This window comes from Gopherus flavomarginatus, chromosome 4 (assembly GCF_025201925.1).
Source record: "Gopherus flavomarginatus isolate rGopFla2 chromosome 4, rGopFla2.mat.asm, whole genome shotgun sequence".
NCBI lineage: Eukaryota > Metazoa > Chordata > Testudines > Testudinidae > Gopherus > Gopherus flavomarginatus.
The window spans coordinates 157,584,672-157,600,328 of NC_066620.1; the positions used below are offsets into that span (position 1 = coordinate 157,584,672).

General features: G+C 43.1%; 1 protein-coding gene across 5 annotated transcripts in view; it reads right to left on the bottom strand.

Annotated features, from left to right (window-relative positions):
• The window catches only part of SENP6 (SUMO specific peptidase 6), a 176,278-nt gene that overhangs the window by 73,664 nt on the left and 86,957 nt on the right, over positions 1-15,657 (bottom strand). For 3 of the 5 annotated variants that reach the window (XM_050950093.1, XM_050950090.1, XM_050950089.1), the window contains 3 exons: positions 14,069-14,214; positions 2,341-2,743; positions 913-1,148 (listed from right to left, as the gene is read on the bottom strand). In XM_050950093.1, coding sequence (XP_050806050.1) covers positions 913-1,148; positions 2,341-2,743; positions 14,069-14,214 — 785 coding nt within the window. The remainder of the gene's footprint in view (positions 1-912; positions 1,149-2,340; positions 2,744-14,068; positions 14,215-15,657) is intronic. The other 2 variants (XM_050950094.1, XM_050950092.1) reach the window with 2 other exon arrangements.

Genomic DNA, 15,657 nt, shown 5'->3' on the forward strand with positions numbered 1-15,657 from the left:
GTGGGTTTGGACTATAAGTCTATAAAGCTGCAGTGGAGACTTTTGGGGGTACATCACAATGGGGGAAGTGCCCAACCCCAAATGTCTACACCACAATTTTACAGCCCTGCAGCACCAACCAGCTGAAATGGGCCAGCTGTGAGTATTTAATTGCAGTATAGTCATACAGCTGCTGGACCTAATTCACAATAATTCAAATGTACAAGTGACCCAAAAGAGTTTTAAGCAGCACCATCATCAATTGAACACCAATTGTTATAGGGAATTTATTTATTATTTTTTAAAGGATCACTGTCAAGGTTGTTAAGTCTTTAAATTAACATACCGTGAAAGCTGTCCCCTTTGACAGCACTAAAGGAGTCTGCTCATGGTGCATTTTTTGTCTTTGTTTATCCAATTCTTGCAGTGGTGCTCAACTAAAAAACAAAAATCCCCACCATGAAATCCTTAAAATAAGTGCTATTAGTTGGGACAGTTGTCAAAGCATTTAATTTTAAGGACCATCATCCTTGCCCAGTGTCCCTTTATGTTTAAAAAATTTAATGCTAAAAATTATCCTTCCATTAAGGCATACAAATATTATCCACCACATCACATCCACAATGGAAGAACATGTCCCTAATTATATAGAAAGATAATCTGTTCAGCATTAAACACAAAGAATGTTGAGAATGTATGATTTTTTAATACATCCCTACATGCATAAGCATCTACATATATTGAACAAAGTTTCCTTAGGCTTCCAAATGTTGTATGAATGAGGAGAATACTTGACCAACTGTCCAAGGTGAAAAGTAATCAAATAAAGACCACTTATGACAACTTCTGGTAGGATACACCTTTAAATTTTTCATTCGCTATCTGAAATTTTATACACAGAGGTTTATTAAAAAAAAATATTCAGCGGAGTACCTGATCTTTCATTCTTGCTTTTCTTGGTAACGTGATGGCAATTTCTGTGTCCGCTGCAACAGTACTTAGTCTCTGTTCTATTCCAGAAGTATTTTCCTTTAATGCTGCTTCTACCTTTCCTGTGGAAGGTGCTGGGGAAGAACGGGCTGAATCTGCGGGTCGAGGCGATGTGCTTTCCATTCTGTTAGTGCTGCCACTGTCGTCGTCATCCTCCTCCTCGTCACTGGACAAAATAACTAGGAAGCAAATGTTAAATACAAAATACAATGCTTGATGCATGTAATTTTTTTTAAAATGACTATTTAGTGGCTTCTCTTTTTCTGGATAGCTAAAACACAGAACATCAAATGTCATCGGCATCAATTTCTTCAACGTATTTTCTTAATATTTACTTTGCCACCAGTGGAAGTGGAAATATCAACTTCGTGGTCAAGACAAATAAACCTATTCAGTAAGGAATTAGCTGTGATCAATATGAGTTAAGCCCAATTTAAATATCTTTTACTGGAAAGGTTCATTCTTAAAAGGAAATGGAGCCCTGGCAAATATTAAGAAAAAATAAAATTACCATCCAGAGCACAGTTCAAGGCACTTAAATTTGAGAGGCAGCATGATACAGTAGACTAAGCATGGGACTGGAAACAGAAACTCTGGAAGTTCTAATTCTGGCACTGCTACATGGCTGTAAGCAAGCTGCTTAATCTCTCTGCTATTCATCCCTACGGACCTGTAGGACACTCAGCGAGTAAGTTTGAATCTTATGTGGAAGCATTCAATGGGATTAATTCAAAGGTATGGAGAGGGGGTGGACACCGTCAGAGCAATGGATAAGGAATATGGTCTTCACAGGTACATTTTACATTGGACTAGAGGGTACTGATGTAAGCATTGCGGAGGACAAAGTAAATATGAAGAGGTGCTGCAGTCCAGATATGAGCTGAGTATTTGGACAAGAAAATTTCAACCATGTAGATTAAATTAAAAAAGGTTTGATTTTAGAAATATTATGCAGAAATCAACAGCAAAATGTGACATGACTTGGATGTGATGAGCAAAGGAGAGGGAGAAGCCAAAAAACCACGTTCTCTTTTTCAAGCTTAAGTAACGCATCCTCAGCAGAAATACTCTTTAGAAATTAAGAATCAATCGTTAGCAGCATGCCTGGCATTTTTAAATATATTAAGAAACTACTAACACTTTGTTTTACCAATCCAGATTTTCCACATTCATCATATTTTATTGTACTCATAAGGGGTGTACCTCTAAAATGCAGAACAATGCAAAATTAAAAACAAAAAATCAAGACCAGCAAAAGATTCCAAATAGTTGGCAGGAGACAAATGGAAACAAATATCTTTCATTCTTATAGGATATTCTTGGGTATTTGGCAAGTTCAAATCATATCTAGCTATATAAAAGCATACTTACTCGGATCATTTAGTTCAGATGGTCTTGTATTCCTCTGTCTTAAGTTTCCTGAACTTTTAGGATTTTTTGTCCCAGTTAAGAGACCAACTTTTCCATTTGGTCGTGACACAGAATGTCCTATAATATCATTACTCAGTATGATATCAACTGGACCCTTCCCACCAGCAGAGCCATAGAACTTCTGCGTGTTCAATCCTGTACCTGGAGATTTTTGCCCTGTTGAATTCTGATGTATTGAAGATCGCAATAAAGGTCTCAGAGATTCACTCAATGACACAGTTTGTTTGGAGCGTCTTTGCAAATCCTTACAGAAAACATTTCCATAACTTTGGCATTTGGTCTGATTTTCATTTGTCTTTTCACAGCCTGAGCAAAGTGTGGAATAATTAGTTGGTTCCAAATCCTTGAATAAAAAAAAGGCAATAAGTACAACATATGTTGTTTTGGCATTTGTAGAAAAAAGGTACAACAGAAACCCAGATTTTAATCTTGCAACTGAAATGTATATTTAAAAGAAACAATCACTCAGACCTATGTATGTTATGTTAGCAATACCACAAAGAACGCAAGCCTAAAGCAAACATTAAAGAGTAGCTTGACTTTGTTTTGCTTTTTAAGTGAAAGTCAAAGGGAGGTCTACACTGCAACTAGACACTCATGGCTGTCCCATGTCACCCCACTTGGGCTCACATGGCTCTGGCTGAAGGCCTTTTTCATTGCAGTTTAGACTTCCAGGCTTGGGCTGGAGCCTAAGGTCTGAGACTCTCCCTTCTCGCAGCCCAGAATTCTACACAGCAATGAAACGTGAAATAGTAGCTTTCAACAATAATTATCTTTCAGATGTCTCAAAGTAGAAGGTGTCAGTTTTTCTTTCATGTGATGTCTCAGCATGGGCTTTACTGATCATATACCCACCACTGAACCTTGCTAGAATTAGTCTCTCTTTGAAAGTAACAGGCTATTTAAGTAGATGGTACTTTCACCTTATTTTTATTGTGCATTTGTTTAATATCCTGAGTAGAACAAAATAAATTAAAATTTAGCAAAAATCCACATAATATACTAAATCTTAATATCACCCTTTCTGTATGTACGTCTCATGTGTTCTCTACTCACTAATTTAATCTCCTCCAACACTTATTCTAGTATTTCAAGCCCCTGAGATGTTTTAGGGGTATATATGGGTATGTGTGGGGGAGGAAGAGGAAATAATTTCTTCTCCCTAAAACACCTCACTTGCTTATTTCAGGATAGATAATATTCAGTCCTGATTTAACAGCTTTTCTATTCATAAAAAGCATCAAGACATTTATATCAGATATTTCATGGCATTGCAGCAGGGCTCAAAATGAACTCTTTAGCTCCATTTGGAAAGGGAAATCCCTAGCTTTCCAAAGAAATTCCAAACTTCTAACCCAGAAAAAGCGACAAACTAACTTTTTTATATATAAAAACATCACAATATTATTTTAAAACATTTGAGGATTTTATTACTACTCCCTCTGAACCTGCAAAGTAGGATTCATGCAAACTAAGGCACTTGACTCTACAGAGAGATTCCACACACCCCCCACTTGGTTTTTTCCCCATTCTTTAAATGTTTCTGGCATATACAGTATACACAATGGTATCATGTGGCACAGCACTCTAGCTGCACTCACACAGAATGGGATTTCACCCAGAGAGTTTTGCCATTGTCCTCACTGAGGACAGGACTTTATCTTCTCTCTTTTTATGCTCAGTCATGTAACCATTTGACATTTTAAATTCATTGCAGGAACAGAATTCTCTCTGATAATAAATTATTCACCATATTTAGCAGTTAATATGAGTCTTGCAATTGAAACAGAAATAGAAAACAAGAATACTACCTTTGTTTACATGGCTCACTAGATTTAAGAGTAAATATAATATTTGACATAACTACATTACACACTATGTACTGAATATACTGAAATGCACATACATTATGTATATCCTCCAGTACATTCATTTGATTAGAAGACAGAAAAATGCCAAAAGGTCCAAGGATGAAAAAAAAATTGAGAGAAAATCAATTTACTGCAAGAAAAAGTTTTAGATCTTTAGCATGAAATTGTGCTATTTTCTCACTTCATGTGCAAGAGGCTCTTCTAAATTTTTTTTACATTCTAGTTTTTCCTCCAATCACTGGATATTTTGGACTGAAAACTCCTCCCCCTTCCCCTCTTCATTTGACTGGAACAAAACCCAACATGGCAGTTTTACTTCTCTATGCATAGTCCTTATTAATTATCATTATATCAGCAGGAATGGATAGTTGAGTGCTTATACCTCTTATGTCAAGTATCAGAGGGGTAGCCGTGTTAGTCTGGATCTGTAAAAGCAGCAAAAGAATCCTGTGGCACCTTATAGACTAACAGACGTTTTGGAGCATGAGCTTTCGTGGGTGGTATTCACCCACGAAAGCTCATGCTCCAAAACGTCTGTTAGTCTACAAGGTGCCACAGGATTCTTTTGCTGCTCTTATGTCAAGTTACTCCAAATGATACTCTTACAGAACCATTTGGTAAATATTTGAAAAATGTCAACAACTAAAGCAAGTTAAAAGTTCTTTTAAGCCTTTTAGATTTAACAGGTCACATTACAAATAAGTTTAAGCTAACTAGGTAAAACAAAGTAAAAGAGAATATTAATTCTCCCATCCAAACAAAAAAGTCAGACATTTTTTTCCAGTGGCAACAAAAAATTGTTACCTACCTTTCGTAACTGTTCTTCAAGATGCGTTGCTCATGTCCATTCCATTGTAGGCGTGTGCGCACCCAGAGACTATTGCCTTAGCAGGGCCTATAAGGCTTGCTGCGGTGCCCTCTGGAGTGCTGCGCTCGTGGCATAGTATATCAAGCTCTCTCGGCCGTATACCCTCTCACTTTTTTCTTGCCGACAACTCCGACAGAGGGGTAGAAGGGCAAGTAATGGAATGGATATGAACAACAAGTCGCTAAGAACAGTTACGAAAGAAAGGTAACCATTTCTTCTTCTTTGAGTACTTACTCATGTTGATTCCATTTTAGGTGACTCACAAGCAGACTCCTCAGAGGCCAGCTTAGAGTTTACAAACCTGCAGTTTGCAGTACTGCTCTGACAAAGCTAGCGTCATCCCAAGCTCGCTGGGTAAGCACATAATGAGATAAAAGCAGCAAAGAATCCTGTGGCACCTGATAGATTAACCGACGTTTTGGAGCATGAGCTTTCGTGGGTGAATACCCACTTCCTCAGATGCATGACATGCATCTGAGGAAGTGGGTATTCACCCACGAAAGCTCATGCTCCAAAACGTCGGTTAATCTATCAGGTGCCACAGGATTCTTTGCTGCTTTTACAGATCCAGACTAACACGGCTACCCCTCTGATACTTGACATAATGAGATGCGAACGTGAGGACGGAAGACCAGGTAGCAGCCCGACAGATCTCTTGGATCAGCACCATGCGAGGAAGGCTGCTGAGGATGCCTGTGCCCTAGCCGAGTGAACCATCATGATCGCTGGCAGGGGCATCTTTGCCAGTTCATAACAATAATGGATGCAAGCCGTGATCCAAGCTTAAATTCTTTGGGTAGACACTTGGTAACCTTTCATCCTGTCCACAAAAGCAACAAACAGCCGTGTTGACTTGCGGAATGGTTTCATCTTAGCTATGTAGAAGGCCAGCACCCATCTGACAACCAGGGTATGCAGTCTGAGTTCCTCGTCCGATGCATGAGGCTTTGAACAGAAGACCATTAGGTACACGTCCTGACCCACATGACACTGGGCGACGACCTTGGGACGGGTACGGACGCAGCTGGACCTTGTCCTTATAGAAGACTTTATAAGGCAGCTCCAAACTGAGTGCCCTGACCTCAGACACCCTGAGGCCCAAAGTTATGGCAACCAAGAAATAAACTTTTCAAGAAAGAAGCAGGAGGGAGCATGAAGCCAGAGGAGGGCCCATGAGCCATGACAACACAAGATTCAGGTCCCAAGGGGAGACCAGGCCCCAGATGTGCAGGTAGAGGTGCTCCAGACCTTTTAAGAATCATGCCATCATAGGATGGACGAAGATCTACCTGCCTTGAAATGGAGAGTGGAACACCGAAATGGCCACCAGGTAGACTCTAACTGAAGAGACCGACAGGCGCTGCATGCAGTAAATAGGCCAGGACATGACACAGCGTGGCCTCTGAGAAGCGAAGCTGTGAATCTGAGGCCCAACACATGAATCATTTCCACTTTTCCAGGTAGGTCACCCTGGTGAAAGGCTTCCTGCTGCTCAACAAGACCTGCTGGATCCCAGAAGAGCATGCTCGCTTGTCCATATTCAGTCATGCAGTAGTTATGCTGTCAGGTGCAGTGCTGCCAGGTTCAGATACAGCAGTGTGCCGTCATTCTGCGACACCACAACCGGCTGAAGAGGTAGCTGCAGTGGGGCTGATGCCAAAAGACTGAGCAACATGCCCAACCAGTGTTTGCGAGGCCACACCAGGGCTATGAGGATGATGATCATCCTGTCCTGCTTCACTTTTATCAGGACCCTGTGAATTAGGGGCACTGGCAAGAAGGCATACATCAGCGCTCGCGACCATTTATCAAGATGGCATCTGACAAGGATCTCTTGTCCCTGTTCTGCAGGAAACCGAACACATGGTACTTCCTGTTCTGCTTGGAAGCAAACTGGTCCACCTGGGGACTCCCTCATGTGCAGAAGATCAGGCTGACCACCTCCAGATGGAGCAACCATTTGTGGTGAGTTGAGAAGGCTCTGCTGAGCTGATCTGCCATGACATTCTTGGCACCACGTAGGAGGACAGCCACCAGATGAATGGCATGCCACACACAAAAGTTCCAAAGGCTGAGGGCCTCCTGACAAAGGGCCGAAAACCTGGCCTCATCCTGCCTTTTGATGCAATACATTGCAGCGGCATTGTCCGTCAGGACCTCCACTACCTTGCCTTCTAGGTGGGGAAAGGCGGCCTGGCAGGCTAGGTGAACCGCTAAGCTCCCTGACGTTGACACGGAGGGTTAGATCGTCCCGCAGCCAGTGACCCTGGGTGCTGAGCTCGCCCAGATGGCTCCCCATCCCAGATCCGAGGCATCGGATACCAGAGGCAGCAATGGGGACGGAGTCACGAAGGGAACTCCCTGCAGCGCCAATCAGCGATCTAGCCACCAGTTAAGGGAAGAAAGGACACAGTTCAGTACCCTGTCCAGGGCATATCTGCTGGGAACATAGACCGAGGCGGTCTATGCTTGTAAAGGCTGTGGGTGGAGCTGAGCATGGCTATCCACATAGGTGCATGTGGCCATATGACCAGTCAGCGATAGGCAGGCGTAGGCTGTAGAAAGCAAGTGGTTCTTCAGATGGGAGATCAGGTACAACATGGCCCGAAAGCGTGCTTCCAGTAGGAAGCCCTGGCCTGTATGGAGTCTAAAACATCTCTGATGAACTGTATGTGCTGGACTGGCACTAACATTGACTTTTCTATATTTATTAACAGGCTCGGGTCGCAGCAGGTGGAACACATCAGATTGAGGCTGCCCTAGTGCCAGTGGTGCTCTTTGCCGACGCTGAGGTGCTGGGAGACTCATGCCAAGATGGCTTGAACATCAGGTGGAGGGCGGACGCCAACCCTGATGTCTCTCTCCTTCTGCGTGTAAGGCCTAAAAGTTCCTACAAATTTGGCACCACTCTTTAATGTGTGCTTGCCCCAGGCACTTGAGACAGATGCCGTGCAGGTCGCTAACAGGCATAGGCCAGTTACAGGAGTCACAAAAGCCCGAAGACCAGGGCACAAAGTCTATGCTGGGACCTAACTACTAACACTAACTATCACAATTAACAGGTACTTAACACTAAAGATAACTATATACAAAGCTGAAGGGCACAAAGTCCAAAGAAAGTAACTGGAACTCCTTGACGAGCAAGAAAGGCACTCCGACTGACTACCACAGACAGTAAGACGGAACTGAGAGGGCGCAGGACCAGGGGCGCCTGATATACCGCACCATGAGCGCGGCACTCTGGAGTGCGCCACAGCTGGCCCTATGGGTACCACCAAGGCAAACGTCTTCAACGGCCATGCACGTAGGAGCACACACACCTAGAATGGAATCGATAAGAGTAAGAACTCGAAGAACAGATTATTTTTTATTATATTACAGATCAATATCTATGAAAAACTACCATCTCAAGGAGAGAACTTATGTATCTTTTTAACAACTTTTATTCTCTACTGTCTGAAACACTAAAAAGAGTTAAATCTTTTGTTTAGCGGATTCCTTTTGTTTTAAAATACTAATACACTGAAATATTATTACTATTTTATATGGAACATAAACAAGTATTGTAAATTACTGGCATTTTCAGGTTTGTCAAAATATACCTGATCATGTTAAAGTATGGGAAATGATTGAAATAATTTAGACTCTGACCAGTTTGTTGCTACATCATCAGGAAGAAAAGATTATTTACTTGTAACTGGAGGTTCTTAGAGATGTGTGGTCCCTCTCTCTCTCTTCCACTGAGCATTATACACATACAACATGCACTTGGAGCTGGAGATTTTGAAAGTAGCAGTGTTGTTTGGCCCAAGCATGTGGTCTGCCTCATGGTTTCGTTCGAGGCAATAAAAGGCGGAGTGAACGGTCCGCACCCTCAGTTCCTTTGGTATCGCGAACCAAGAAATCCGCAGCACGGGGGAAGGAAGGTGGGATTGGAATATAGATAAGGACCACAAATCTCGAAGAATCTCCAGTTACATGTAAGTAACCTCCTCTTCTTTGAGTGATTGTCTCTATTATATTCCACTGAGGGTGATTAACAAGCAGTACCTAGCTAGGAGGAAGATGCTAGGAAGATGACAGAATTGTGGAGCAGAGAACAGCCACACCAAATGAGGCATCTGTCACAGAATCTTGTACCAAGGTGTAATGGGAAGAAATGGTATGTATTGAACTCCATGTGGCCACCCTACATATATCCATAAGCAGCACATTGTGAAGCTAGGGGTCACCAAATGAAATTAATAGGCAACAGGTTTAAAACAAATAAAAGGAAGTTCTTCCTCACACAGTGCACAGTCAACTTGTGTAACTCCTTGCCTGAGGAGGTTGTGGTTTTGAAGGCTAGGACTATAGCAGCGTTTAAAAGAAAACTGGATAAATTCATGGAGGTTAAGTTCATTAAGGGCTATTAGCCAGGATGGGGTAAGGAATGGTGTCCCTAGACTCTGTCAGAGGGTGGAGATCGACAGCAGGAGAGAGATCACTTGATCATTACCTGTTAGGTTCACTCCCTCCGGGGCACCTGGAATTGGCCACTGTTGGTAGACAGGATACTGGGCTAGATGGACCTTTGGTCTGATCCCGTTTGGCTGTTCTTATGTTAAGTGTGGCCATACTGGATGCCTGTTCTCTTATGGAGTGCGCTCGTACCCCAAGGGGTGGAGACAGTTCAGATAATTGAAAGAACACGATGCACCCCGAAACCCACTTAGAAATCTGCTCAGAGGAGATGGCTTACCCCTTAATCCTCTCCATTACAGCAACAAACAGTCTAGGGGACGTTCTGAATGGCCTCATTCTCTGCAGGTAAAAGGCCCAGGACCTCTGGACATGGAGGAAGTGAAGGCATTGTTCCTCCTCTGGGAGGAGTGCGAATTTGGAAAGAAGGCAGGTAAGTGAATCGTTTGTCTGAGGTCAAAGCAAGGAACCACTTAGGCAGAATCTTGGGGTGCATCTTATGGAACATGGTGAAGGGGATGGGGTCCATCATCATGGTCCCCAGTTTGCCTACCCTTCTCACAGAAATAATACCTATCAGGAAGGAGAGGAGAGACAGTGAGCAAGAAGCCAGAAGTTTGAAGGACAATTTCATCAATGCCGCAAAAACAAAGTTGAAATCCCACTCAGGAGCGATGGATGGGATGGGAGGATAAGTTCATAAGAGACCCTTCCAGAACCTTGCAGCAAAGGGGTGCATAATGACAAAAGTCTTCTCCACAGGAGGGTGAAAAGCACTAATGGCCGCTACATGCGCCTTGATGGAGTTGAGAGCGAGTGCCAAGGCCTTCAGCAATAGGAGATAGTCCAAGAGGAAAGGAAAACCCACAACCTCAGGAGCAAGACCCTTCTGCTGGCCTAGGAGGTGAAATATTGCCACTTGGCTCGATTTGACTGCCTCACAGATTTTTCCTGCTACTTGAGAATACTTGTACTGTTGACAAACACTTCAGGTCTAGCGATGATATCCATCCAAAAATCAAGCTCTAAAGAGCAGCGCCTGTGGATTAGGGTGCCTGATCCTGCCGTTAAATTGCATGAGCAGTTCCAGAAAAGCCAGAAGAGGAAACAGAGGACATGCTGACATCCAGAGGAGGGAAAACGAGAATTGAAGAGGACAGAACAGGTCAAGCAGGATGACCATGCTCTCTCCCGTCTGATTTTGTGGCAGACATGGGACAGGAGCGGTAGAGGAAGACACATATAACTGATGGTCCGAACAGCATATGACACGGACAATGCCTTGGGAACAGGTGAAGAGCCCTTCCCTGGAGCAGTACTGGATGCATTTGCTGTTGGTGTGGGAGACAAAGAGGTCCCTGGTCAGAGTTCCCCATCAGTCAAAAATGTCATTGACCACAGAGTTGTGAAGTTCCCATTTGTAGCTGGTCACGAATTTCCTGCTGCGAGAGTCCATAATCATGTTCCAAGTCCTCGGAAGACAAGATGCTGACAACAGGATATTGTGTGCGATGCACCAGTTCTACAAGCGAACCACCTCTGCACAAAGTGCTGGCGACTTTGTGCCCCTTTGATTGTTTAGGTAGTAAATGGTGATGGTATCGTCTAACATGATGAGAACTTGACGGGAGTGGATAGACAGTAGAAATGCGAGACACACTCCTTTCTGCCCCAAGCTCCATTCCTGAGCGGTCCAAGTTCTTTGTGTCAGGTGCTAGCACATGTGGGCATGTACCCTATCTATTGAGTGATGCATCTGTGATGATCATTGTGCATGGAGAAGACCGAAGGAAGGGTATCCTGGTGCAAACTTGAATTGGTCCTTCCACCACCGAAAACAAGAAGAGAACCTTGGGGGTGTGTCTGTGTATGTGGGGGTGGTGGTGAATGGGATAGTCAGTAGAAGGTCCATGGAATGGTTCGTAGGAGAATAGGCTCTCTGTAGCCACAGCGGAAGCAGAGACAAACGAAGGAGGTGACATACGTGCACATCGCCACGTAGCCAAAAATGGAAAGGCAAGTTCTGGCAGGAACAGAAGGACTGGAAGTCACCATAGTAATCAGTTCTAGCAGGGTCTGGAATCTGTCCTCTGGTAGGGTAGGCGCATGCAGAGACCGCAACGATGCATGGCCCAATGAACTCTAGGGACGGTGTGGGGTCTAATGTCAATTTTTTGTTGTTGATGCTCAGCCCCAGGAAGGAGAGCAGTAGAAGCAGCAGAGAGGTAGATACTTGAGCCTCCTGTTTGGATCATGCTGCTGGCAGCCAGTCATCAAGATAGCGGAATATAAGTGCTGGTCTACATTACCATGGTAAAATCGATCTAACTTACGCAACTTCAGTTACATGAACAACGTAACTGAAGTAGACATTGTTAGATCCACTTACCGCAGTGGTTACACTGCGCTGTGTCAATGGGAGAGTGTCTCCTGTCAACTTCCCCTGTGCTTCTCAGGGAGGTGAAGTATACAAAATCAGTAGGAGAGCAGGTTTTCAGACCTGCTAAAATCGACACTTGCTGCATCAATTGCAGCAGGGCTGATCTACCAGCAAGTGTAGACATACCCAAAGGATCCCTTGACGCTGGAGGTGGGCGACCACTACAGAGAAAACCTCGCTGAAGACCCATGGAGCAGTGATGAGTTCAAATGGTAGAACCCTGTATTGGAAGTGTCAAGAACCTACCATGAATCTGAAGAACCCTCTGTGGGTAGGATGAATATGTAGAAGTAAGCGTCTTGCATATCAAAAGCTGTAACCCACGTGCCTCTTTCTAGCAAGGGTATAACTGGCTGCAAGAGTGACCATAGAAAACTTTAGTCCACGTATGAAGTGAATAAGATGACAGATCTAGGATTGGTCTCCATCCTCCTTTTTTCTTAGGTACCAGGAAAAAAGCAGAGTAGAACACTCTGCCTCAAAAGGCCATGGAAACAGGTTCTATTGCTTCCATTTGAAGGAGGGCATCTACCTCCAGGGCGAGGATACTATCATGGGAGTTGTCCTAGAGGCAGGACGGGGATGTGAATGAGGTAGTATCATGAACTTGATCACATAGCCATGCTGAATGGCATCCAGAGCCCACTTGTCCGTTATCACACTTCAGGCTGGTAGAAAGAGTGCTAGATGTTCCCCAGAGGGGGTGAGTGGTATGTATGGTGGAATGCAAGGTGGTTGTTGGCTCTCTAAATATACTCAGAAATATTGCTTATGCGAAGACTGAGTACACAGTGTTGAAGACTGCTCTGACGGACCAGGTGGATGTGATTGTTGGGTTTTCTGACTCTTAAAAGGAGGCTCGTAGGGTTGTTCAAAGAATTGAGGAGTTCTGAACTGTTGTGCAAGGGGTGGATGGTAGAACTTGCATTTGGGTGCTGGTGTGTATATATACACCCAGTGATTGCAGAGCAGTCTGGAGTGCAGGTAATCAGTCTTCAGGTTGAAGAGGAAAGAGTTATTGAAAGGGAGGTCTTCAATGGTATTCTGCACTCTCAGACAAATGCAACCAGGTTTCTCTTCTCATGACGATCCCCGCGGCCACAATGTGCGAAGATGTGTCCACCAAACACACTACAGCCTGGAGTGTCATCCTGGCAACCAGTTTGCCTTCCTCTACGATAGTATGGAATTGGGCAAGGTCCTGCTGGGGAAGTTTGTCAGCAAAGTTCTATTTTGCTAGTAAAGCAAGGTAACTAGAGAGCCATAACTGAAGGCTGGCTTAAGAAAAGACATTACAACCTATGAGGTCCAATCTCCTACCTGCCTTGTCAGTTGGAGAAGAACACAGATGATGTTGCCTGGCCTGTTCCATTGCTGCTTGAATTGGGGGGTTGGGTGAGGAAAACTCAGATCCCTTCACCAATACATAGCATCTCCTTTCCATCCCCTTCTGGGGTGGATGAACAGGTGGCCAGAGTATGACAGACAGTGTGGGGCTGTTGGAGAATAGCACTGTTGACTGACATACTAACTATATACAAGTCCTTTTTCTGTGTTTCAGAAAGTACATTCCAAGAGATGAAAAATCAGTTGAGGCTCCGATTCAGATTACGGGGCTGTGAAAAGGAACTGAGGGCACAGGCAGTCCGCCCTGCCTTTTATCACCTCAGATGAAATCAAGGGTGCATGCGCAGACCCAGGGTGCATTCACAGACCAATGGATACTACTACTTCCAAAATCTCTAGATCAATGGCACATGCATATTATCCTCCACAGAGTAAAATGGTGATCATCATTTGAAGAAATAAATATTATAAAAGGTATACACAGTACCAATATTGACCCTTTAAAATTTGGATGTGTCAGAGTGGTAGATAGACATATTTAAAATTACCAAAACATTCCCTTCCCAGTTACAAACATTTTTAAAACTGTAACTATTTCCACTCTGAAACTTGAGCTGTGTCTTACTAATGCTACTTGTTTCTGAAGTTAAAATAGAACCAGGCATTTTGTATCTAACCCACCTCTAAGTGGGTTAAACAGTTTTTTGTAGCAGGAGACAGAGGCAAATCAGATTGACATGAACTGCAGTGACGTTTCTGTTGTACCTTCCTCTTAATTTCAGATTCCGATTCTGATCCTGACTCTTCGGTGTTTTCCATTATACTTTCTATGGGGGGAGGAAAAAAAAAATCAAATAAATTAACACAGAGAAATCAATGTATTAGCTTTAGATGCAGAAAAGACTTTTGACAGGAGTGGGCTGGAGGTATATGTTTTACACAGTAGAAAAATTTGGATTGGAACCTATATTTAGTTCCTGGATCCAACTGTAATATTCTTACCTAGTCCCCCATATTACAACTAACAATGTGACCTCTTCAGCTTCTTCTGGGGTACTAGAAAAACTGTGTTTGCTGGCCCCATAAACTTTTTTATTTGAGCCCCTGGCAATAGCTGTACAGGCTCATTAAGATATCAGAGGCACACAACTTGATTCCATGGAGTATACATTGATGTTCTATAGAGACAATACCCTTTTGCATACATTAAAAACCAGAAACCACTATTCCAACTTCCCTTTCATTAATTCAAAAACTCAGAGCAATATCTGGTTACAAAATAAATTGGGAAAAATCAGAACTATTTCTCTGTTGTCATATAGTTGGGCTTTTTTCATAGGCAAACTGATGGAATTAAGTTCCTCAATATACAAGTACCAAGAAACGTTAATAAATGTATCTTCACTAGTTCAGAATCCATACTCTGTAAAATAACTTGTTATATAAATAGGTGGAATCTACTCTCCCTGAGCCTGTAGGGAATGGTTAGTACAATAAAAATGAATATTCTGCCTAGACTACTCTATATTCTATCTCTATCCCTCTGTCTAATCAATGCCCATTAACTCTAGCTCCCTATAGCCAAAAGGTGGGTTTGTGCTCTAGACCTACAAAATTACTATTGTGCTTTTATCATGTTACAGATGTTAAATTAGTTCCAGCATTCTAATACCCTTATATCTATACAGGAGGAAGCTGAAAGAGTATTAATGCATCCAATTCCTCCCACGCAGCTCCTGGGTGCTTCTTTTTGTCCAGTGGAAAAAAAATAAGGTGCCTACAGTGGTGGCTGTGAGGAGGGTCTGGACTATCCCAGCTAAGAGGTACCAATTTTATCCTCACCACGAAGTACCTATCAAGTGTAACCCAAACTTGCAAATGGTGTGTGGGAAAACTATCATTATAAAGAACTAGCTGAGCAAGGGCATGAAACAGATTTCCCAATTAGTCAAGGATAAAGGCTCTTCTCTCTTTTTTAAACACTAAAGAAACCATATGATCTGTCACCCTTAGTAGAGTGGCAGTCCTTACAACTAACACATGTGCTAATGTATCAATTTGGTCTGGATGCCCTAGGACTGTCACAGGCCCCAGACCTACTGGGGACCTTGGAAAGGCTCATAATTTCCCCAAGCTTATGTTCACTATGTATGCTTTATTATCAAAGAAAAAATCTAGTGGTCTGGAGTGTTTTGTGAAAGCACAGGAAAGGGAGTTATCATAGCCCATAAAAGAATCCCAGTGGCACACTATACATGTTAAAAATGCTT